Here is a 23856-nt window from a genome sequence, read left to right on the forward strand (position 1 = left end):
GGAAGAAGAAAGAAGGAAGAAGAAGAAGAAAGGAAGAAGGAGGAGGAGAAAGAAGAAGGAAGAAGGAAGAAGAAAGAAGAAGAAGAAGAAGAAAGGATGGAGAAGGAGAAGGAGAAAGAAGAAGAAGAAGAAGAAGAAGAAAGGAAGGAGAAGGAGGAGGAGAAAGAAGAAGGAAGAAGGAAGAAGAAGAAGGAGGAGAAAGAAGAAGGAAGAAGGAAGAAGAAAGAAGAAGAAGGAAGAAGAAGAAGGAGGAGAAAGAAGAAGGAAGAAGGAAGAAGAAAGAAGAAGAAGGAAGGAAGAAGAAGAAGAAAGAAGAAGAAGGAAGAAGAAGAAGAAAGAAGAAGAAGAAAGAAGAAGGAAGAAGAACCATGCTAATTCACAGTTGTCAAGGAATGAGAGAATTGTGTGTGTGTGTGTGTGTGTGTATACATATACATACATATACATATACATATATATTTCCCCAGGGCTGGGGCTGGCTGTCTTCGTAGGGAACATTTTCTATGTTTCATTTTTTAGGTGTGGCTGAAACGCTGGGCGCATGAAGTCACGCAGATAGAATTTAATATTTTGGAAGTGTCCTTTATTTTTTGCATTGGAGCCTGGAAATTAAGGAGCATTATGCACGAGAAAGCTCAGCGTCATTTCTAAAAATGGGCACAAAGTTTGGAGCGGAGGTGCCACAGTCCATCTCTTCTGCCTCTCTCTCTCTCTCTCTCCACCCACCCAGAGATTGGCACCTGCCCGTCCTCCTGGCTGGGTCCTTTTCAGCAGAAGTCATGCAGGGGAGCATAGGACAAGAAGCAAAGGATGGAAAGTCACCAGTGATATTTAACAAAGAGTGTACAGAAGGCGGCTAAGAAATAAATGATAATAAATAAAATACGGATAACCAAAATGATTAATAGTGAATACCAATTATATTTACCAGAAAACAATTTGATAACAGAAGAAATTGTATTTTCCCTCCTCACACGAGGATCTGCCACACGAATCCCAGCGACCAGTTAGGTCCCACAGAGTGGGCCTTCTCCGGGTCCCGTCAACTAAACAATGTCGTTTGGCGGGCCCCAGGGGAAGAGCCTTCTCTGTGGTGGCCCCGACCCTCTGGAATCAGCTCCCCCCAGAGATCAGAATTGCCCCCACGCTCCTTGCCTTTCGTAAGCCTCTGTCATCAGGCATGGGGGAATTGAGATATAATAGTAATACTGTAATAATAATAATAATAATAATAATAATAATAATAATAATAATAATAATTATTATTATTATTATTATTAATTAGATTTGTATGCCGCCCCTCTCCAAAGACTCATTCATTCCCCCCAGGCCTATACAATTTATGCATGGTATATTTGTGTGTATGTTTGGTTTTTAATAAGGGTTTTTTAGTTATTTTAAATATTAGATTTGTTATATGTTGTTTTATTACTGTTGTTAGCTGCCCCGAGTCTACAGAGAGGGGCGACACACAAATCTAATAAATAAATAAATATAAATGATACATTTTTTGTTATTTGTTTGGGTTTTTTGGTATAGTGGTTATTGTTTTTTGTTTGTTTGCAATTTTGTACTTTGCAAATGTATGCATGTTTATTTTCAGTTACTATGTTTTTTAAAGAATTCAAATAAAAAATATTTTTTGGAGAAAAAAAAGGAAAGAAGGAAAGAAGCCACCTAGTTAGAAATTAAGGAGAAATATTCCTGACCGTGAGAACAATCATTGGACCAACGTGCCTTCCGAGCCTTCGGAGAGGGGGGGGCATACAAATCTAATTAATAATAATAATAATAATAATAATAATAATAATAATAATAATAATAAATGCTCCAACAGTGGAAGTTTTAAAGAAGAGATTGCACAAACCGTCTGAAGCGGTGTAAGGTTTCCTGCCCGAGCAGGGGGCTGGACTAGAAGACCCCCAAGGTCCCTTCCAACTCTGTCCTCCTGTTAGAAATACCCTCTACGTTTCCCCAAGCGACGCCTGGCTCCAAGGTGCAGCTTTTTTAATCAGGCACCTTTGCAAAACAATATATATATATATATATATTTAATAAAGAAGGGTGGGGCTGGCAGGAAACGGTCCCATAACCACCAAGGGTTCCAGGAGGGGGGGGGCCCACACGTGAGAAATGAAAGCAGGTTTCCCCTCCGGCCAGAGAGCCAAAGAAGGCCGCTCTGCCCCCCCCCCTGCAAAGCTCTGAAGCCGGTGCTTTTACCTAATTAGGTTTTGCCAGACGCAACCGCTGCCCCTTCTCGCGGAGTCCGGCCGAAGGGAGGGAAGCGAAAGCGCCAGAGAGAAACCAGCTGACAACTGCAGGCTGCAAACGCTGGCTCACTTCCTATCGCAGTGGCTGGAAGGAAAAGGGAACCTGAAATGATTCCCTTTCTTTGCAAGGGGGGAGTTAATAATGAGAGAGGAAGAAGCCGAGGGGGGGCCACGCATGTGGAGGCCCTTCCTCCTTTTAACAAGCTCATTAACTCAGAGGCTCCCTAATGTTTCTTTAGTCACCTTTGGGGGGAAGATCAAAGGAAATCCAGAAGCCTCCTCTGTTTATCCTGCAGCCACAGCTTACAACTCAATGGACGAGGGAATAAATGGGCTTTATTTGGCCTGGTGTTAATTGCTCTTGAAAGCCACACTTGCCTGCCTTCCCCTGGGAGAGGAGGGGGAGACCCACTTCAAACACTGAAACATAGAAGATGGCCCACAAGATCCTATGCTACAAGGTCCTGCCTGTCAACGACTACTTCAGCTTCAACCACAACAACACAAGAGCACGCAACAGATTCAAACTTAATATTAACCGCTCCAAACCTGACTGTAAAAATACTTTAGTAATGGACTTGTTGAAGCATGAAACTCACTACTAGACTCTGTAGTATCATCACCTAACCCCCCCAAACGTGACCCTTAGACGATCCACGGTTGACCTCTCCCGATTCCTAAGAGGTCAGTAAGGGGTGTGCATAAGTGCACCAGTGTGCCTTCCACCCCCTGTCCTAACACTTCTCTTATATTTCTACTAACTACATTATTATCTTTCTACAATATAATATATTATAATACAATATAATCTTTCTATAATAAATTATAATATACTGTATTACAACATAATCTTTCTATAATAATATCATTATTATTATTATTATTATATTTCTACTAACTACATTATCCTCTATTCTTCTATCCTTTCCCTAATAAATAAATAAATAAATAAATAAATACATACAAACATACATACATGTATAAATAAATAAATACATGTATAAATAAATAAATACATACATACATACATACATGTATATGTTTATGAACTCTAGTATTACTTCCATATTATTCCTATATATTTTCTTCTAATCTCCCATTGATATATTTTACTATGATTATATCCCCTGAAACCTACATTATGTATTGGATGGGCGGACTAACTAACTAACTAACTAACTAAGTGTTTCCCAACCTTGGCAACTTGAAGATATCTGGCTGGAGAATTCTGGGAGTTGAAGTCCACATATCTTCAAGTTGTCAAGGTTGGGAAACACTGAACTAACTAACTAACTAACTAACTAACTAACTAACTAACTAACTAACTAACTAAATAAAAATAAATAAATAAATAAATAAATAACAAAAGATTGACCCAGAGGCTCTCTAGAAGCCAAAAACTCTCCCAGAGTCTCTGTGCAAGCCCAAAATCACCCAGCCGGCACACACACACACACACGCACGGTGGAGTTGAGCGAGGGCAATGGCTCCCGCGCCATAGGTTCACCATCACTGACCTATGCTGATTTTTTAAAGAATGTACAAAATGCCCGTTTGCAGTGGGGACCCGTCTCCTGCTTGCAAGAAGCTCCAAAGAAGAGTCAAGCCATCGTAAGGGGCTTGCTTGGAGGGCCCTCGGCCGATCTAGGCATGAGGAAGTACATCCTGCTATAGAAGTGGCCGGAAAAGAGACCACAAAGGCAACAAACTGCATTTAAGATGATGAAGAGCCGATTCTTCCAGAAGGCCAGAGAAAACAAACACAGCGCTCAAGGTCTTTGCTTCAACTGCTCTAAAAGGTCCAAATTACAAACATCGTGAGAGAGAGAGAGAGAGAGAGAGAGCATCCTTCTGCTCCTTGGCCATCCAGTCTCCAAATGGGTGGACAGTGCAGTCAGGCGGTAGGAAAGGCAAGTAGAACGCTTGGCTGCATAGCTAGAGGGATCACAAGCAGCAAGAGGGAGATGGTGATGCCGCTGTATAGAGCGCTGGGGAGACCCCATTGGGAATAATAATGTGCCCAGTTCTGGGGACCTCAGCTACAAAAAGAGATGGATGAAATTGAACGGGTCCAAAGACGAGCTACAAAAATGGTGGAAGATCTCAAGCATCAAACGTATCAGGAAAGACTCAATGAACTCCATCTGTCCAGTCTGGAGGGCAGAAGGGAAAAGGGGGGACACGATTGAAACATTTCAATATGTGAAAGGGTTCAATAAGGTTCAGGAGGGAAGTGTTTTTAATAGGAAAGTGAACCCAAGAACAAGGGGACACAATCTGAGGTCAGTTGGGGGAAAGATCAGAAGCAACGTGAGAAAATTTATTTATTTATTAATCAGATTTGTATGCCGCCCCTCTCCGCAGACTCGGGGCGGCTAAGAACAATAATAAAACAATGTAAACAAATCTAATATTTAAGTTAATTTAAAAACCCCAATTTAGAAGCATACATACAGACATACCATGCATAAATTTTATAAGCCTAGGGGGAGGGAAAGTCTCAATTCCCCCATGCCTGATGACAGAGGTGGGTTTTAAGGAGCTTACGAAAGGCAAGGAGGGTGGGGGCAACTCTGATATTATTTTACCCGAAAGAGTAGTAGATGCTTGGAACAAACTTCCAGCAGACGTGATTGGTCAATCCACAGTAACTGAATTGAAACATGCCTGGAATAAACGTCCATCCATCCTAAGATAAAACACAGGAAGTAGCACAAGGGCAGACTCGATGGACCAGGAGGTCTTTTTCTGTCCTCAATCTTCTATATTTCTAGGTTCCTATCCCATGTTCTTCCTCTCTTGCTGCACCTCCATTGATCAGGGGGCTTAGAGCGGGGACTCTGTTTCCTTACTGGTGTGCAAGGGCAAGCAAGGAAGCCCCCATCCTGGGGACCCTTGTTCCGTGGGCTGAAGGCAGCCAGCATGAAAACCAACCAGCCAAAAAGGAAACCTAGAATTCAGCGCTTGAAAAAGAGACCACAAGGTCTTGTTCATTTCCCACAGTGAGTCAGACCACAGGCATAAAAGCAGGAGGCTTAGGAAAAATACAAGAAATATTTTGCAATTCCTCGGTGAATAAAAAGCAGAGCCACGCAACATGGGCTTCAGCATGTCAGGGTTTAAATTGCCGTGTGAGCACCCAAACCCAAGGTTAGCCGTAGCTAGCAGGGCCTGTGACACCCACTGCACCGAACGGCGTGTGCCACGAAGCATCCCACCGAAACCTCCAGCAGCCACGGGCAGAGAGGTTGTTGGGCAAAGCAGCAGCTCTCGTGAAAACTGCTCCAGGCTGAATGCAAAGACTGAAATTGGAAGACAGTGACCTCTTGTTCTTGCAGGGGGATGTGTTCCAAGACCACCCGAGAAAAACGAATTTCCGTGGAGGAAATATTTTTTTTAATGTATTTAACGCGTATTTTAACGAGACTTTTAAAACCCACCCTTTGCATTAAACAGTCATTCTATAATGTTTCTCAGCTGGAACTACTATTCCCTGTATTTTATCTCAGGATGGATCTATGTTTATCCCAGGCAGGTTTCAATTCAGTGACTGTGGATTGACCAACCACGTCTGCTGGAAGTTTGTTCCAAGCATCTACTGCTCTTTCAGTCAAATAATATTTTCTCATCTCCAACTAACCTCCAATTGTGTCCCCTTGTTCTTGGGTCCACTTTCCTAAGGTCCACGTTCAACCCAGCACCCCGTCCACGGAAGAGCGCCCCATGTCTGTCCACTCAGCGTTTCTGCTTTTTATAAACCCTTCCAAGACCAGAGCAGCTTCCTCTCTGGAACAGGCCTCGCAATCTTTTGATCCATCTCTTTGCGGCTGGGAGTCAACGCCTGTTCCTCTGGCCACTGCCGCAGCATCGGGGTTAGGATCGGCCTCCCCACCCAGCTTCTCCTCCCCACCCCAGGAGGAGCAGGCAACCCAACTGGCTGGGAACTCTGGGAATTGTGGTCGTTGGTTTTTTTAATTGGGCTTTTCTCATTAAGCAAAGATTTGCAGTTTATACGTAACTGTGCTCATTCACATATCCACATATTATTATATCTGATGGGAGTTTTCCCCTCCGTTTTAATTGGTTTAGACTCTGCTGCTAACATGGTTGGAGTTTCACTGCTTTTGAAAGTACATTACGGAGCTGGGCTTAAATCCAGGGAAGAAAGGGGAAACTAATAGCATTACGACAGAGAAGGGATATCTATCATCTATCTATCTATCTATCTATCTATCTATCTATCTATCTATCTATCTATCTATCATCTATCTATCTATCTATCTACCTATCTATCTACCTACCTACCTACCTACCTATCATCTATCTATCTATCTACCTACCTACCTACCTACATCTCGGAGGGTCAATCCAAATTTTAAACAACGGTGGACAAGCAAATGGAAAGTCGAAGGGGCTTCCTTTCTCAAGTCAACAGACGTGTAAGACAACTCCAAACATATTAAAAACAAAAGGCCCCAAACTAAACTGCTGAAAAAAAATAAAAACAAAGGGAGCCCCCCAAGAACCCACCCTAGGTCTGAATGAATGAAATATTCTCATGGAATCCTTTGTTCTGGACAAAGTTGAATGTGCTGAGAACCTGTGAAATTAATTGTCAATCAGTGCTGCTTCCTAAGTGGACAATTTTATTTCACAGAAGTTTGATTTATTTGGAGTTCTATTGTGTTATTAAAGTGCTCCCTTTATATATTTTTTTTCCAGCAGTGTATATTAAAGGCCCAAAAACTGCCTCAAGAAGGTCAAAAGGCCCTGCCCTGCTCCAATGAGATTTACAATGGGATTTACTATGAATACGTTCAACTTTAGCACACCTGCAATAAATCTGAAATTATGACGCCTCACTTGACATCCCCCCCCTCCCGGCCAGCTTCACAATGATACGATGTTAGCTTTGCAGCCACTTCTGCCCTCTGCTTCGTACGCTTGGAGCCTTTCCCAGATTTAACAGATGCCAGAAATATGGAGATTGCCCTTGAGTGACCCCAGGGCCTCCCAAAAGTCTCTCGGTCCCATGGGAGAACCGGCCCACGGCATCAGCACCCACTAATCTTGACCGCCAAGAACTGCCTGGTCCGCCCCAGATCTGGCAGGCCTGCAGCAGGGAGGAAAAAACACTGCACTCCTGGCGGTCAAGCGGTAGGGAAAGCAAGTAGAAGGCTTGGCTGCATAGCTAGAGGTATCACAAACAGGAAGAGGGAGATGGTGATCCTGCTGTACAGAGCGCTGGTGAGACCCCATTGGGAATAATACTGTGTCCAGTTCTGGAGACGTCACCAGGGAAGTGTTTTCAATAGGAAAGTGACCACAAGAACAAGCGGGCACAATCTGAGATTAGTTGGGGGAAAGATTAGAAGTAATGTGAGAAAATATTATTTTACTGAAAGAGTAGTAGATGCTTGGAACAAACTTCCAGCAGATGTGGTCGGTAAATCCACAGTAACTGAATTTAAATATGCCTGGGCAGAATAGATGGACCAGGAGGTCTTTCTCTGCGGTCAATATTCTAGGTTTCTGTGTATGGGGAAGAAAGGGAGGGAGGGAGGGAGGGAGGGAGGGAGGGAGGGAGGAAGGAAGGAAGGAAGGAAGGAAGGAAGGAAGGAAGGAAGGAAGGAAGGAAGGAAGGAAGAATCTACAGTAACTGAATTTAAACCTGCCTGTGATAAACAAATATCCATCCTGAGATAAATACAGGCAATAGTACAGGGGCAGACTAGATGGACCAGGAGGTCTTTCTCTGCCGTCAGTCTTCTAGGTTTCTATGTATGGGGAAGAAAGGGAGGAAAGAAAGAAGAAAGGAAGGAAAAAAGGGAGGAAAGAAAGAAGGAAGGAAGAAGAATCCACAGTAAGTGAATGTAAACCTGCCTGGGATAAACATAGATCCATCCTGAGATAAAAGTACAGGGAATAGCAGAAGGGCAAACGAGATGGACCAGGAGGTCTTTCTCTGCCCTCAATCTTCTCGGTTTCTGTTTCTATTGTGTACGTGTGGTTGTGTGTCGAGGCTGTGGCCGCCTTGATCTTTTATCTCTGCAAACACAACCTTTAGCAAACTGGGCCCAGGCCCGTAGCAGAGCCGTGTCAGCAAGTTGCAGCAACTTCTGTTTTTTCTGAGCAAATAAAAAAGGAAAAAGAATCAATTTCTTCTGCCAAGCAAAACTCTTCTCTCCGCTAACACAGGCTCTGCAGTGCTGACAACCGATTCCTTCCGGTCAGATCCTTTCGTGGCTGCTTTCCAAGGGCCTCGGGCTGATCTCACGGGGCTCCAGCCCAGAGGATCGACTGAGATCCACCACTGGGATTCTCAGCCATTTCCCCAGCAGGGATTCCTGGTGGTTGCTCCGAGTGACACAGCAGCCAACGAAGAGACGCAGCAGAGAGGGACACACACCAGCTCTGAATTACACAGCCCAAATGAAGAAAACGTGGCAGTGCAGCCACGCAATTCTGCACGCGAGGGGCAGCCTCCCCTTCTCTTGCGGGAGCCGTAATTAATCCCTGTACTCAGCAGCATTCCTCCACTTTTGCACGAAGTGCCCCACGGTGGGCCTTGGAATTCAGTCCAGAAATAGGTCATGGAAACACAGATAGGAACATAGGAGACTGACGGCAGAGAAAGACCTCCTGGTCCATCTAGTCTGCCCTTATATACTATTTCCTGTATTTTATCTCAGGATGGATATTTGTTTATCCCAGGCAGGTTTAAATTCAGTGACTGTGGATTCTTCCTTCCTTCCTTCCTTCTATCCTTCCTTCCATCCATCCATCCTTCTCTTCCTTTTCTCTTTCCTTCCTTCCTTCCATCCAACCTTCCTTCCTTCTTTCTCTTCCTTTTCTTTCTTTCCTTCCTTCTTTCCTTCCTCATTCATAGAAACATAAAAGACTGACGGTAGAAAAAAACCTCCTGGTCCATCTCGTCTGCCCTTATACTATTTCCTGTATTTTATCCTACGATGGATATTTGTTTATCCCAGGCAGGTTTAAATTCAGTGACTGAGGATTCTTCCTTCCTTCCTTCCTTCTATCCTTCCTTCCATCCATCCATCCATCCTTCTCTTCCTTTTCTCTTTCCTTCCTTCCATCCATCCATCCAACCTTCCTTCTTTCCTTCTTTCTCTTCCTTCTCTTTCTTTCCTTCCTTCTTTCCTTCCTCATTCATAGAAACATAAAAGATTGACGGTAGGAAAAAACCTCCTGGTCCATCTTGTCTGCCCTTATACTATTTCCTGTATTTTATCCTAGGATGGATCTATGTTAATCCCAAGCATGTTTAGATTCAGTGACTATGGATTCTTCCTTCCTTCCTTCCTTCCTTCCTTCCTTCCTTCCTTCCTTCCTTCCTTCCTTCCTTCCTTCCTTCCTTCCTTCCTCATTCATAGAAACATAAACTGACAGCAGAACAAGACCTCCTGGTCCATCTCGTCTGCCCTTGTACTGTTTCCTGTATTTTATCTGAGGATGGATATATGTTTATCCCAGGCCTGTTTAAATTCAGTTCCTGTGGATTGATCAACCATGTCTGCTGGGAGTTTGTTCCAAGCATCTACGGCTCTTTCAGTCAAATAATATTTTCTCATGTTGCTTTTAATCTTTCCCCCAACTGACCTCAGGTTGTGCCCCCTTGTTCTTGGGTTCACTTTCCTATTGAAAACACTTCCCTCCTGGACCTTATTGAACCCTTTAAATCTTTCGATCACGTTCCCCCTTTCCCTTCTGTCCTCCAGACTAGATGGAGTTCATGAAGTCTTTCCTGGAGGTCAAGTCTGGACCTCCAAATCTTGACGGTCAACAAGGATGAAATCAACAATGGGACAAAACTTAAGTTTTAGAAACCGAAACTCTTCCTACGTAAACCAATGACCACAAAAATACCACTAATTAACAGAAACGTAACGTCTATAAAGGCTGTGAGACAAGATAGTCAACAGAGAAACTGACTCGTCTCTGTTGTACATATGTATAGTTCCCTCTCTTTTTCTTTTCTTTCTCTCCTTCTCTTTCTTCTTCTCTTCTTCTCCACCTTATTTTTATTTTATTAATGTTTTGCTCTGTTTCTTCCTTTTTAGTCAATTAAGATATTAACTACTTATTAGGAAAGAGGTTTAATGCAAAAATTATAGACTTGTATTTGTTTTCATATTCCTCATGCTCAATTTTCTGTACTTGTGGACACATATATATTGTGGTGTTGTTCTTTCTTCAATAAAGAATTTTTTTAAAAAAAGTATAATTCCTGTGTTGAACATTCTTCAACTTTTGCCCCATGATGGATCTTGGAATTCGGTCGAAAAAAATAGGTCAAACCTGGACATCCAGATGATGAAAATTGGGAGCTGGCAGGACTCAAACTCTGATATGGTTTTTGAGAGAAACAAAATGTTGGGGGTTCACAGTTCGCACACACTACGTGTCTTCTCAGCTCAATCTTATCCTCCATCTGTGCTCCACCTACAACCCAGGTCAACCCAGGTCAGAACATTCAGGATTCTCACAAACACAGTTCAGGGGCTTCGTCCAAACTAGACGCTCAGAAGCAGGTGGAGCAGCCAAAGGTTTTGCAGGCCATGCGCACATCCCCCGGCACAGAGAGGGCCGTATTCCATAGCCTGGACCCTGGCACCAGCCCCACATCCTGTTGCCAAGGGAATTCTTCCCCGGGAAAATATGTTGTGCGGGAGCCAAAGACAACCCATGAGCCAGTGACAGCATGTGTGAGCAATGAGAGCAGGAACATTCGTGCGCAACACACAAGACAGGCGAACCCTTTTCTGCAGCTCAAGATTTATAAACAGCTCATTATGACAGCAACACTACTAATCACCCTCCGGCTAGCCAACTTGCAAACACCTTTTATTTTCTCAAGGGTTGCCACAATAGTTGTGCAGCACCCGTTCCGTTGCACAAGGACATGCCCAATTGTCTCAAAACAGTTTCAACAATCATAGAAACATCGAAACCTAGAAGATTGAGGGCAGAACAAGACCTCCTGGTCCATCTAGTCTGCCCTTATACTCTTTCCTGTACATTTTATCTTAGGATGGATCTGTGTTTATCCCAGGCAGGTTTTAAATTCAGTGACTGTGGATTGACCCACCACGTCTGCTGGGAGTTTGTTCCAAGCATCTACTACTCTTTCAGTCAAATAATATTTTCTCATGTTGCTTCTGAGGTTTCCCCCAAATGACCTCAGATTGTGGCCCCTTGTTCTTGTGTTCACTTTCCTATGAAAAACACTTCCGTCCTGAACCTTATTTAACCCTTTAACATATTCAAATGCTTCGATCCTGTCCCCCCTTTTCCTTCTGTCCTCCAGACTAGACAGATGGAGTCCATGAAGTCTTTCCTGATACGTTTGATGCTTGAGACCTTCCACCATTTTTGTCGCCCGTCTTTGGACCCGTTCAATTTTATCCACCTCTTTTTGTAGGTGAGGTCCCCAGAACTGGACACAGAATTATTCCCAACGGGATCTCCCCAGCGCTCTATCCAGCGGGATCCCCATCTCCCTCTTCCTCCCATTCATTTCCTGCTGGGAAAGAGTTGCACAGGGCCTGTTCCCAGAACCTTATAAAATTAAATTTCTGCAGCCGAAGGAGAACAGCTGGCGAGGTTGGAAGCTGGAGGGAGGTGGGCAAGGAATAAAAGGCACGTGTGTGTGTGTGTGTGTCGCTCACAAGCCTGGCTGTAGGTGTTTCCTCCGAAGTAACACCTCCCCCCCAGCCAGGAGCCCAGAGTGGGAGGAACAACTACTAGGAGAAGAGCCTTACTCACCCCTTTCCTCTCCCCCCCCCCCCATTTGATGCCAAGGATCCCTCTGGGGAGGGGGCCAGTGACAGAGGCAGCACGAGAGGGCTGAGTAATGCCTCCCCCTTGGACGCAGCGGCTTGCAAGAACAAAAGACTCGGATGGCATCATCCCACACAGAAGCAGCCCAGGGTTGCAAGGCTCAAGGCCTGGCACACCTCCTGTGACACACACACACACACAAAGCGAAGGAGGAAGCAGCTCTCCCTCCCAGCAAGAAAAGGCAGGAAGGCAAGGAGTTTAGATAGATAGATAGATAGATAGATAGATAGATAGATCGACAGACAGATAGCCAGATAATTGATAGATAAATGGATAAATGGATGGATAGACAGACAGACAGATAGATAGATAGATAAATAAATACTTTATTGTCATTGTATGTAGATACACAGTATACCCATGCAACGAAATCCAAGACCAATCTCAACGTACATAACAATCCGAAAGCACAGGCTCAACCCGCCACAATCCACACCACAGACCAAGGAATTTGCATCCCACCCGGCTTCCCGTTCCGAAAGAAAACCTACCTTCCTTCCTTCCTTCCTTCCTTCCCTCCCTCCTTCCTTCCCTGTTCAAACCAAAGGCGCCTCTTCCCACCCACTCTGTAGTAAAAGGAATCAGCTGCATTCAACACACACACACACTCACTCAAATGCACAAACGTTTGCAAACTCCTTTTGCAGCTGCCCGGCAAGGCTCTCCAGCCAGCCAGGCCCTCGGACGCCCCATGCGCCAGCTCAAAGCGGTTGCCTCGCCAGCAATGAGGCCGTCTCTGCTCTGACTTCCTGCACTCGGTGCCTTGATTTATTTACTTATTTACTTATTTACTTATTTACTTACTTACTTACTTACTTATTCATTCATTTATTAGATTTCTATGCCGCCCTTCTGGAAGGGACTCAGGGTGGCGTACAATGTTATAAATGCAACAATATATAAAAGAAATCTAAATTGGAGGTTCGTTCCAGAGGGCCGGGGCCGCCACAGAGAAGGCCCTTCCCCTAGGCCCTGCTAGACGGCATTGTTTGGTCAATGGGACCTGGAGAAGGCCGACTCTGTGAGACCTGACCGGCCGCTGGGATACATGAGGCAGAAGACGGTCCCGAAGGTAGACTGGCCCTAAAGCAATATAGGACTTTGTAGGTCATAACCAGCACTTTGAATTGGGCCCAGAGACCAATTGGCAGCCTGTGCAGCTGGCGGAGTGATGTTGAAATGTGGGCAGATCTTGGGAGCCCCACTGGAGCTCGCGTGGCTGCACTTTGCACAATTTAGTCTCCGAACACTCTTCAAAGGCAGCCCCATGCAGAGAGCATTGCAGTAGTCCAACCTTGAGGTGGTCAAGCCTTTGCTAGCTTGGCATGAAATCTGTGATGCAGAGGTGGCCCTCCCTGGCCCAGGAGCCCCCTTGGCCCTTGAGTGCTGCCTGACCCCTGGCCCTGTCTCCCCAGGGAGGGTCCACCCGTCACCCCCACATGGGGCCTTCCTCCTCCTCCTCTTTTGCAATCTGCCCCCAACCTCTGCATGTACCTACGGGACCACTTCCTGCCACACGAATCCCAGCATCCGATCAGGTCCCACAGAATCGGCCTTCTCCAGGTCCCGTCAATGCTGCTTGGTGGGGCCTAGGGGAAGGGCCTTCTCTGTGGTGGCCCCGGCCCTCTGGAATCAGCTCCCTCCCCGCAGAGTCATACTGGCCCCACCCTCCTCGCCTTCTGCAAGAGACTTAATGACTCATTTATGTCACCAGGCTTGGGGCCACTAGATTCCAGCGCCCTGGCCTGTAGAAAGTGATTGAAAGGGAATGACTGGTTTCTCCTGGTTTTTAGTCTTAGATTTTATATTTAATTAATTGGACCCGGAATGTTACATATGGCTTTATTGCATGTGGTGAGCTGCCCCGAGGGCTCGGAGGGGGGCCAGCATAAAAGTCCAATCAGTAAACAGTCTAGTTCAGGCCAAGTTGCCTCTTCTCTGACTTGTGGACTTCAACTCCCAGAATTCCTGGGCTAGCATGATTAGCTCAGGAATTCTGGGAGTTGAAGTCCGCAAGTCAGAGGAGCCAGCCTTGGCCTAGTTGTGGCAGGAGCCCCCTTGGCCCTTTGAGGGCCGCCTGACACCCCCCGCCCCTGTCACCCCCCCCCCCCGGGGCCTTCCTCCTCCTCCTCCTCCTCCTTCCACCTGCCTGGCCTGGGTGGGCACCGCTGCCTGCCTCCCCCCCCCCCCTTTGCGCAGGCGTGCCACCACCCCCATCATCGGCCGCGGCTCCTGCCATTGGCACAGGGGCATCGTCTTATTCCAGGCGCCGCCCACCCGAAGCCCCCCCCCCCGCGATTGTTCCCGCTGGAGGGGTCACCTTCTGCCCCCCCCGCCCCAAACACACGCGCACGTCCCCCCCTTGCAAGGCAACCTCCAGCGGCTGGACAACAAAGCCCATCGGGCTGGGCCGGGGAGACACACACACACACACACACAGAAGGGGGCAGCCCGCGCCAGGCTGCGGAAGGGAGCTCGAGCCAGGTGGGGGGGGGAGGCGGATGGGCTTTGTAGTCCAGAGCCCAAAGGGGACCGTTCCCCTGTTCCTGGGGACTCCGGGGTCAGGTGGCGGGTGAGGGGCTCCCAGGCTGCGGAGGGAGAGCTGGAGCCAGGGGAGTCGGATGGGCTTTGTAGTCCAGAGGGGGCAGGGCTGACCCTTGCAGGGAACCCCGGTTGAGCCCTCGTGGCTGCGGGGCAGGTGAAGGCAGGCAGGCGCCAGTTCGCCCATTCATTCCAAAAGCCCCCTCCCCCGGCCGGCTGCGCACTATGGGAGTTGTAGTCCGTGTGCCCCTCCCCCCCGCTCCCCTTGCTTCTGCGCGCCGGCCCGGCCCTTCTCACCTGGCCCGCCCGCCGCCCCGCAAGAGCCTCCTCGCCCGCACAGCCGCCGCCGCCGCCGCCCGCCTCGCACTGACTGGCCGGCACGCGCGGAGGACCGGCCGCCAGGGGGCGAAGGGCGGGGCCGGCCCCGCGCAGGGCCACGCCCACGCCACGCCCTCCGCCGGGCTGCTGAGAGACGCGGAAAAGCCAATCGCCGCCCGGCGCGCCTCTCCGGCCGCCCAATCGCGACTGCGGAAGAGGCGGGGTCCGCCCGAGTGAGCGCCCCGATTGGCTGCCCGCGTGGGCGATGGATTCTCTCTCGAGCCTCTCGCTCCCCTTGTCCCGCAGGCCGCAGTGGAGGCTCCTCCGGCCGGCGCGGCACCTGCTGTTTGGAGCTGCACACGCGCCGGTCGCTCTCACGTGCAGCGGGGCGCCGTTGGCAGGAGGCGTGGAGGTTCCCCAGCCGCCTCCGAAGGGACCGAGGTTCGAAAACCCCGCCTCTTCCCAAGGCCGCCTGGCCCATCACCCCCAGCCCCGGGCTGCTCTGTGGCCGGGGATGATGGGCTTTGCATTCCTGCACACCTGGAAGTAGAGCCGGTCCAGGAGGAGGACTGAATCAACCAACCCTGTCCATTGCAGAATCGACTTTTGCTGTTGCTACTTGGGGAGTCATGTCCACGCATCGTGACCTCATGGACAACAGCCCCATCATCCTCTGCCTGTCCAGATGCCTACAAAAGGCCTCGATTGAGAAACAGCATCTTTATCCAAAGAATAGTGACAAGGAAGCACAAGTGGTCTCTTCCTCGGGGCCTTTGCTGCAGAATTAGAAGAAAGAAGAAACAACTGGCAGGAACATCTGGGCAACACCCCCCCTCCCCCCCCAGAAAATCACTTCTGAGTGATATGACTACATGTATCTCATGTACCAAAGAAGGTGGCCAGAGAAAGCTGTGCTGTTGCAATGAGAGGTCCCATCACTACCTGGACGTCAGATCTCCTGACCCCAAACCCCGCAAACACGTCTGACTACACTAAAACCACCATTCTGTGAACCGCTTCAAGTCCAGAAGACTCCTGCTGACTTCATTCTGACCAAGGAGAGATTCAACCTGGAAATAAGGAAGAACTTCCTGATGGTCTGAGTGATCAACCAGTGGAACGGCCTGCCAGCAGAGGTGGTGAACGCCCCAACACTTGGAGAAGGACGACATACAAGTCTAATAAATAATAATAACAATAATAATAATAATAATAATAATAATAATAATAATAATAATAACTCAACACGCTCAAGAGGAAATTGGACTGCCATCTGCTGGGAGGTGTAGGGTTTCCTTCTGAGCAGGGGGTTGGACTAGATGACCTGCAAGGTCCCTTACATAAAATAAATAAATAAATAAATAAATTCCACGGTCCTCTCTGCACACCCAAAGGCGCAACTCCGAGGGAACAGACAAACTGAAGAAGCACCCAGTGAAAATCCAAATCGCCTTCAGCTGGTATTGGAGGATCTCACCTAACAGACACTCTTACCTGATGTGCATCCTCCTGGCCAGCCCACAAAGGCTCCGTGTTTCAAAAACGCCACCTTTATTTTAGGCTCCGGCCTCACCTTTTCTAGCAGGGGAGGTGGCCTTCTCAACTGCCGTCCACCGCTTTTTTTTCAAACGTCTTCTTCACATCGGCCACTTTGATGGACTTCTCCTCCTCCTCCTCTCGTTGCGTTGCTGTTCCCTTTCTTTGCTGCGGTGGCAAAACAGGTTCGTCTCCCTGCCGGGCTGCTTGGCCACCTTCACTGGACATGTGAGAAGGACACGGCAGCAGCCCCGCCGTGCTTGGAGAAGATTCAGAGGAGGCTCCGTAGACCAGGCTTCAGTTTCAGGGCTCTGCAAAGTCTCCCCCGGACTGCAGGAATCAAGTCCCAAATGGCAGGAGTGGCCCTCGTCTTCCTTGACTGCAAGGGAGGGGCTGCATATCTGATTGGAGGGTCTCCTGGTCTGGGGGGAAAACCAAATCGAGACGGAGGACAGTGGACCTCTTCACCCCGAGGCCGTTGTCCACCTTGATGGGCTCCTCTGGCTTCTCATCTCCCCCATTGGGGGCTCTGGCAGGCCAAGGGAGACCCTCCACCACCCCTGCAAGGACCATTGCTGGGTCGCCCGGGGTTTCTTCTTCCGCTTTCACCTTCCCTGCAGGAAAATCCAGCCCGGTCGGGGTCCTGCCCTTCCTTTCCTCTCCGGGGGAGTCCAGCACGAGGCGGTTGACTTGCCTGCTCTCTGCACCGCTGCTGGCCCTCCGAATCTGAGAGGGAAATCTCCCTCCTGGGGGACCCCCGGGGATCCTCGGTCACCCCTCCGCTCCCACCTGCAGCCTCTCTCTCCCAGCTTTGCTGGCGGCCAAAGTTATATATCTTGAACCCAGGGCCAGCCGCGGCCGTCGGTCATTTCCCTTTCGGATGCCCGACCTGGGAGTCGGAGGGGTGGGATTCTCCATGGCTGCTGACGATGCTCAGCTCGGACTCTTCCAGCCGGTACAAAAGAGCGCTCCCCTTCCTGCCTTCTTCGCAGGATTGCTTCGGAAGCACCTGCATCGCGCCAGGCGCCTCCGGGCCCTTCCCGCACCTCTGCGCACCTGTCCCTCTCCCCTCCAGGCTGCGGCTCAAGCGTAGCTCTCTGGGTGGACACTTGGAGGCAGCCTGCGGTGCCCCTTGCCGAGGGTCCGGCATCGGCCTCCTGCTCCGCCATCGCAACCCAAGCCTCGTGGGACATCTTGGAGGTCTTTCGCAGGTGTTCGCTTGGAGTCCCACTGCTGCGGAGCCGTTCTGCAGCTTCCATGGTCAGCAAGAGCCGGACCCCCCCTGGCCAAATTCCTGCGCAGGGGAAACGCCGAACAAGATGCGTGGCCCCCGTTGCCAGTCCGTCAACTCTGCATTTTATAAGGCGCCTAAGGGGGAAGGCACCACAGCGCTTACAAAGGGCGCGTATGTGCCTAGGGAAGAGCGACTAGCCTGACCGAACCCATTGCATCCAACAGCCGCGAGGAGAGAGAAAGCGTTTTGAAAGGAAGAGTACGAGAGATTTTTCCCCACCTGAACAGAAGCCGCCACCCTCCAAGGCCTCGTTTGCTGAGGGTTTGGGCTGGAAGCGAGAGCTGCGGATTCAAGAGCTCTCTGGCGTTTTCTCGTTGGGAAGAAAACAGGGTGGAAGAGCAGCTTTCTCTGGTCACTCCCAGCAACTGGCCGTTTTGGGCCCCAGCAGTGACGCCTCACGCCCTCCTTCTGCATTCATTTATGGTCAAGAGAGGCTCTGCTCGGCCCCTTCTTCAGCACGGGCATCCAGAGGGGATTGGCTCACCTTCGCTGCAAAGTCTCTCCGTCCCGTCCCAGCTCGGTCTGGTTCCCAAATTGCCGAAGGGAGAAACAGAAGAGATTTCGGCCAACAACAAGTGGAGGCGCTGCGGATTCTATCTACCAAGCTGGGATATGTGGACGGTTGGGAGGAGGGTTGTGACACACGCCAGGCACTCTGGAAGTAAACACGGCAGCCTTGTTGTGAGTCTCCTTCAGGCTGTCCACTCGTCTTGGGGTTGGGCAGTCTCGGCTAATAATAAACAAACCCCTGCAAATCCCTCTTGCCCGAAGAGCGTTTGAAATAAACCAGTTTATGTGCAGCCACAAGTTTGGACAAAGACTGGACGGATTCGGTTAAATAGGGAGTCACCACCACTGTCCGGCTCATGGATCCTTCTCTTTGCCTTTTATGGTGTGTTAGGTGAGAGGCACGGACCCCCTTCGCAGGCTCCCCTAGGCATCCCAGCCAGCTGTGCCAAGGTCTCACACCAGCCGGAGGGGAGGGGGGAGGAGGGAGCTGGCCGCTGGGGGGGGGGAGGTCCATCTTCCTGCCTTGGCCATTCCTGTCCGTGCCAACTCCCCTCTTCTGCTTTTATGGTTACAAGCAGCACCGGCCACTAAAGGTGGCCCTGGGTCTGATTCGGCAGCCCAGCAACCCCCGCCCCCACCCAGGAGAAAAGGGCAGAAGAGGGATTTTAGGAAACCTAGAAGATTGACAGCAGAAAAAGACGTCTTGGTCCACCTAGTCTGTGCCCTTATACTATTTCCTGTATTTTGTCTCAGGGTGGATCTATGTTTACCCCAGGCAGTGTTTCATTCAGTTCCTGTGGATTGACCAACGTCTGCTGGGAGTTTGTTCCAAGCATCTACTACTCTTTCAGCAAAATAATAATTTTCACGTTGATTCTGATTTCCCCCCCCCAACTGACCTCAGATTGTGTCCCCCCCCCCCCCTTGTCCTTGCGTTCATCAGGAAGACAGAGCAAAGCAGAAAAGGGGTTTTAAAAAACCCGTCTCATTTCCTTCTGCTGTGCCATTTAGCCTGGATCTTCATCCAGAAACCTCCCTCAGTCAGCAGAGAGACTGCCCAACTGTTGCTCTGGTGGATGGACAGCACCTCAGTCCAACCCTGGAGGCTAAACCTCGTCCAAAGAGGCCAGATAGAGTTTGCAGAGAAGGCCATGGGGGATCCTTAGCAGGAGTGTGTGCGTTTTTCTGGAGCTGCAAGACTTTTGGAGGGTGGGGGGAGTCGGGCCCAGATGAATCCCCCTCCCCTCCCCACCAGTGGGAATGCTGCCCTAGGAACTTCTCAGAAGGAAAATTCTTCCTTTGCCGGATCAGCCAATGGTGGGATTTCCTTTAACTGTTGTCTGGCTTAACCATAGCAACCTTCATAACAGGATATAAACAGTTTGACGTCGTCCTGGCCTTCCACAAAATAACAAAAACAAAACCCACAGGCCAAAAGATGGACGTGAGGCCACCCCACTCTTAGAAACATAGAGGATTGAGGGCAGAAAAAGACCTCCTGGTCCATCTCGTCTGCCCTTATACCGTTCTCCTGTGTTTTATCTTAGGATGGATCTGTGTTTATCCCAGGCATGTTTTAAATTCAGTTACTGTGGATTTATCCACCACTTCTGCTGGAAGTTTGTTCCAAGCATCTACTCCTCTTCAGTCAAAGAAATATTTTCTCACGTGGCTTTTGATCTCCCCCCAACTAACCTATCTTCTATCTTCCATGGTGGGGGGGAAGAGTGGGGGTCTCCAAACTTGACAACTGTTAATAGTTGTGGACTTCCAACTCCCAGGATTTTCCTTGCTGCTCGGACGGAGCAGAAGGCAAACTTTGGCTCGGACATTTTTCTCTTTCTTCCGCCCTGTGGAATCTACCTTTCATTTTCTATGGGGGGGGGGGGGGTTGTCTCTTTCTACAAACACCTACGGGAAGTTGAGGCTGAATAATTAATCCAACTGTTGTGTAATCTGCTTGACCTGATCTTAAACCCCCCACAAACCTTTTCTGACCGACTTCTCCGTGGGCAAAGTTGAGTCTTCGTCCTCATCTGCCCCCCCCCTTTATATGTACTGGTCTACTGTGGTCTCTGGTCAGGTGGCCTTTGGATAAATAGCAGAAAATTCTCAAGTGTGTCCACTTTAAGACAGGTGGACTTCAGCTCCCAGAAATTCCCCAGCCAACATGGGCTGATGGGCATCGTAGTCCAATATCTAGAGGAGGGAGAACAAGACCAATCCCGTAGGATGTGTAAAAAAGGAGACACAAAGTTGTATTGACATCACACCAGCAAACACCAGAACTCAAGCAGAGTAAGTCTTTCACACAGATCATACGCAGCATTTGTCAACTGGAGGCAAGGCTCTCTTATTGTTAAAAACAAAATCACCAATATGTGGGAAAACACACACTACCATTATATGCACTAAACTTCTCCTACTCTGGGGAGGGGGGACCTGATATTCCTGAGCTAGCACGTTAGGAATTCAATATTTCCTTGTAGCTCTAACCCCTCATCTGTGTGGGTTTTTTGGGAAGGATAACGTGGAGCGGAGAATATATAGGATGTCACTGTTCATTAAATAGGACAACAATCTTCCAGCAGTAAAAAAAAAGGGGTGTGTGTGTCTGAATGTTAGAGGAATTTTTGCCCCATGCAATCGATTCTTCACAGGTAACTATCTGGGAAAGGAAAGAAATTGAGCCTGAAAGGTTAAACACCAGCCAGGTGTTTCAGAAATCAAGGATAACAAAATTATTTACACCGTTACAACTAAATGCCTCTGATGTTAAAGGAAGCCATTTATAGTTTCTTCTGACGGCTTCTAATAATGAGACATTCGGGAAAACAGACCCTTATCTGAGGTTCAAACTAGTGCTACAGTGGTACCTCTACCCAAGAATGCCTCTACTTAGGAACTTTTCTGGATAGAAGCCTCCGTGGGGCCTCTCTAGGAATCTCCTGGGAGGAAACAGGGCCAGAAAAGGTGGGGAGAAGTCTCCGTGAGGCCTCTCTAGAATCTCCTGGGAGGAAACAGGGCCAGAAAAGGCAAGGAGAAGCCTCCGTGGGGCCTCTCTAGGAATCTCCTGGGAGCAAACAGGACCGGAAAAGGTGGGGAGGAAGCCTCCGTGGGGCGTCTCTAGGAATCTCCTGGGAGGAAACAGGGCCGGAAAAGGTGGGGGAGAAGCCTCCGTGGGGCCCTCTCTAGGAATCTCCTTGGAGCAAACAGGGCCAGAAAAGGTGGGAAGAAGCCTCTGTGAGGCCTCTCTAGGAATCTCCTGGGAGGAAACAGGGCCTCCACCCTCCCTGTGGTTTCCCCAATCGCACGCATTATTTGCTTTTACATTGATTCCTATGGGAAAAATTGCTTCTTCTTACAAACTTTTCTACTTAAGAACCTGGTCACGGAACGAATGAAGTTCGTAAGTAGAGGCACCACTGTATTTTGATTTAAAGATAATAAACATGCCATATTCCGATTTATCAACCAAAGTGTTTAATGCCCCAGGAAACATACATGACCGGGTCCTACCTCACTAGGTAAAAACTACAATGAATTTTACAGTTTTCAACAGGAGAAGCAGTAAACGTCTCCTACATGTAACAGGTACAACAGAAGGGAGGGAGATCCCACCCAACACCCCCCAGACAAAACGATCAGGTTTGGAGAGAAGAAAACAGCCTTGCCAGCCACTGGTCAGTTCAGATGGGCAGCCTGGACGGTATAGGGACTAGCAGAAATGCTGAGTGGTTCAGGGCGATCATCCCATTGGCCAGGGGCTACATTATTCCTTAGAAAAAAGTCCATTTCAGGGCTTGAAAAACCTTATACTACAAACACACCCACACACAGAGAGATGTCTGTCTTTCTGTCTCTACGCAGATCTGAAAATCGGAGGTAGCATTGGCGTCCCGTTCGGGTCCTCGCAAGGGAGGAAGGGTCACCCCTGGGCTCGGCCCTTCAGAGCCAATCTCTAAGTTCTTCTGACATTTTTTGGCATGTAAGGAAGGATGGCCCTGCCCCCCCCCCCCTTTCTCAGATGCCCCTGTGCGGGAAGACCCCTCTCTCTCTTCTTCTCTGGACAAGATAAAACTGCATTAAGCACAGACGAAGCTAAAAGTCCCATTAAAATACACACACCCAAAGGGGTCAGCTTTTCCCCAGCCAGGGCGTGTGATCCCTCTCCCCCCAGGGTGGCTTCGGCCAAAGGCCGGAGTCCGTCTCCCCCATCTTTGTGCAGGAGAAGAGATCGCAAAGGGCCGGAGACGGGCTCGGCGTGGCGGTCAAGGGCGACCGCTCCGCTTCTTCCCGTCAGGTCCTCGGCGGCCAAGTCCAGGCTGCCCAGCTTGGCCAGAGAGTTGGAGCGCTTCAGCGGAGAGGAGAGGGTCAAGCCGGCCAGCCGCAGACGGGTTTCGATTTCCTGCGTCCGCTGTTTGACCAGCCCGGGTTTCCCATGGACGCTGTGGACGCTGTCGCTGCTGGAGCTCCGTGTCAGGTTGGAGCCCCTGAAGAGGGAGGGGTGTAGGGGACGGTCTTGAGGAAGTCTTTGGTGAAGGTGCTGGTGTGGCCCACCTGAAGGGGGATGGGCGTGGAGGTCTGGCGGGGGGCTCCGGCGGCAACAAGGGTCTTCAGGAGCTTCTCGAAGGAGGGTGCCGCCACAAGAGGAGGGCTGCAGCCGCCCCTCGACCGCCACCAGTCTCCTGGGGGCTCCTCTTCCAAGATGGCCCCCACGTCGCCTGGACCTCCGGAACAGTCCTTGCCCTGCGCCGGTCGGGTCGGAGGGCGTGGCCTGCAGGCGCTCCAGCTCCTGGGGTGTGTTTGCGGACCAAGCCGGCCTTCTGGAGCTGCAGGAGAGACTCCTGGTGCTGCATCAGGTAGCTGCTGGCGCTGGGCTTCTCCAGGTCTTTGCTGAAGAGTCAGGTGCTTCAGGTCCTTCGTCGGCCGAGCGTCTTTCCTCGGAAAAGGGTCGTGCTTGGAGACGGGGCTTCTCTCGGAGAGAATGTCGGGGGGCCGAGGGGAGGGGCTTCCTCCTCCTCCTCCTCCGGGGCTTTCGGGGGCCTCCCCGGGCTTTTCGGAAGGGCCTGAAAAAGCCGGACCGCGGTCCTGGGACTGCCGTTCCCCACGACCATCGGGACCGGAACGGTTGGCTTTCGGTCCCTGGGGGTCCATTGCAGGAGTCCTGCTCAGAAACGCCCGGGGGGGAGAGGAGGGCTGGGTGCAGACGGTGGCACGGTGGCAGGGGGGCGGCTCCGCGGGGGGCAGGACCTCCGTGGGGGGAAGTCCCCGAAGGCTTCGGGAGAGGAGGCCCCCAAACAGGGGGTACATGCAGTCCGTGCAAGACTTGTAGGAGGGCTTGACTTTGTGCAGGATCCCAAACAGGAGTTCACGCTGGGGAGGAGAAAAGAGAGGAGACCACCTGGTACCCAGCCAGGGCGAGGGGGCCATCTGGACCCGGAGGAGCTCAAAAGGAAGCCTGGGTGGTCAAGGGGTGGGACCCACGAAGGCCCCTCCGCCCTCCGCAGCCGACCCGGCGCA

The 23856-nt window shown here is 49.7% G+C and overlaps 2 protein-coding genes across 5 annotated transcripts in view; both read right to left on the reverse strand.

Moving 5' to 3' along the window:
• Nucleotides 1-18169, reverse strand: part of CORO1C (coronin 1C) — a 38306-nt gene extending 20137 nt beyond the window's left edge. The window contains exon 1 of one of the 4 annotated variants that reach the window (XM_070763416.1): nt 18043-18169. The gene's annotated coding sequence lies outside the window, so the exon portion shown is untranslated. Of the gene's footprint in view, nt 1-2220; nt 2388-14972; nt 15054-16566; nt 16931-18042 lie in introns of those variants that run through there. The other 3 variants (XM_070763415.1, XM_070763413.1, XM_070763414.1) reach the window with 3 other exon arrangements.
• A 4214-nt stretch (nt 18170-22383) lies between these two features.
• Nucleotides 22384-23856, reverse strand: part of SSH1 (slingshot protein phosphatase 1) — a 17479-nt gene continuing 16006 nt past the window's right edge. Inside the window, 9 exon segments of the mRNA XM_070762017.1 lie at nt 22384-22626; nt 22628-22830; nt 22833-22974; nt 22976-23026; nt 23029-23085; nt 23087-23131; nt 23133-23237; nt 23239-23737; nt 23773-23794. Coding sequence (XP_070618118.1) covers nt 22471-22626; nt 22628-22830; nt 22833-22974; nt 22976-23026; nt 23029-23085; nt 23087-23131; nt 23133-23237; nt 23239-23737; nt 23773-23794 — 1280 coding nt within the window. The 3' untranslated portion in view covers nt 22384-22470.

This window comes from Erythrolamprus reginae, chromosome 10 (genome assembly GCF_031021105.1).
Source record: "Erythrolamprus reginae isolate rEryReg1 chromosome 10, rEryReg1.hap1, whole genome shotgun sequence".
NCBI classification, from domain to species: Eukaryota; Metazoa; Chordata; class Lepidosauria; order Squamata; family Dipsadidae; genus Erythrolamprus; species Erythrolamprus reginae.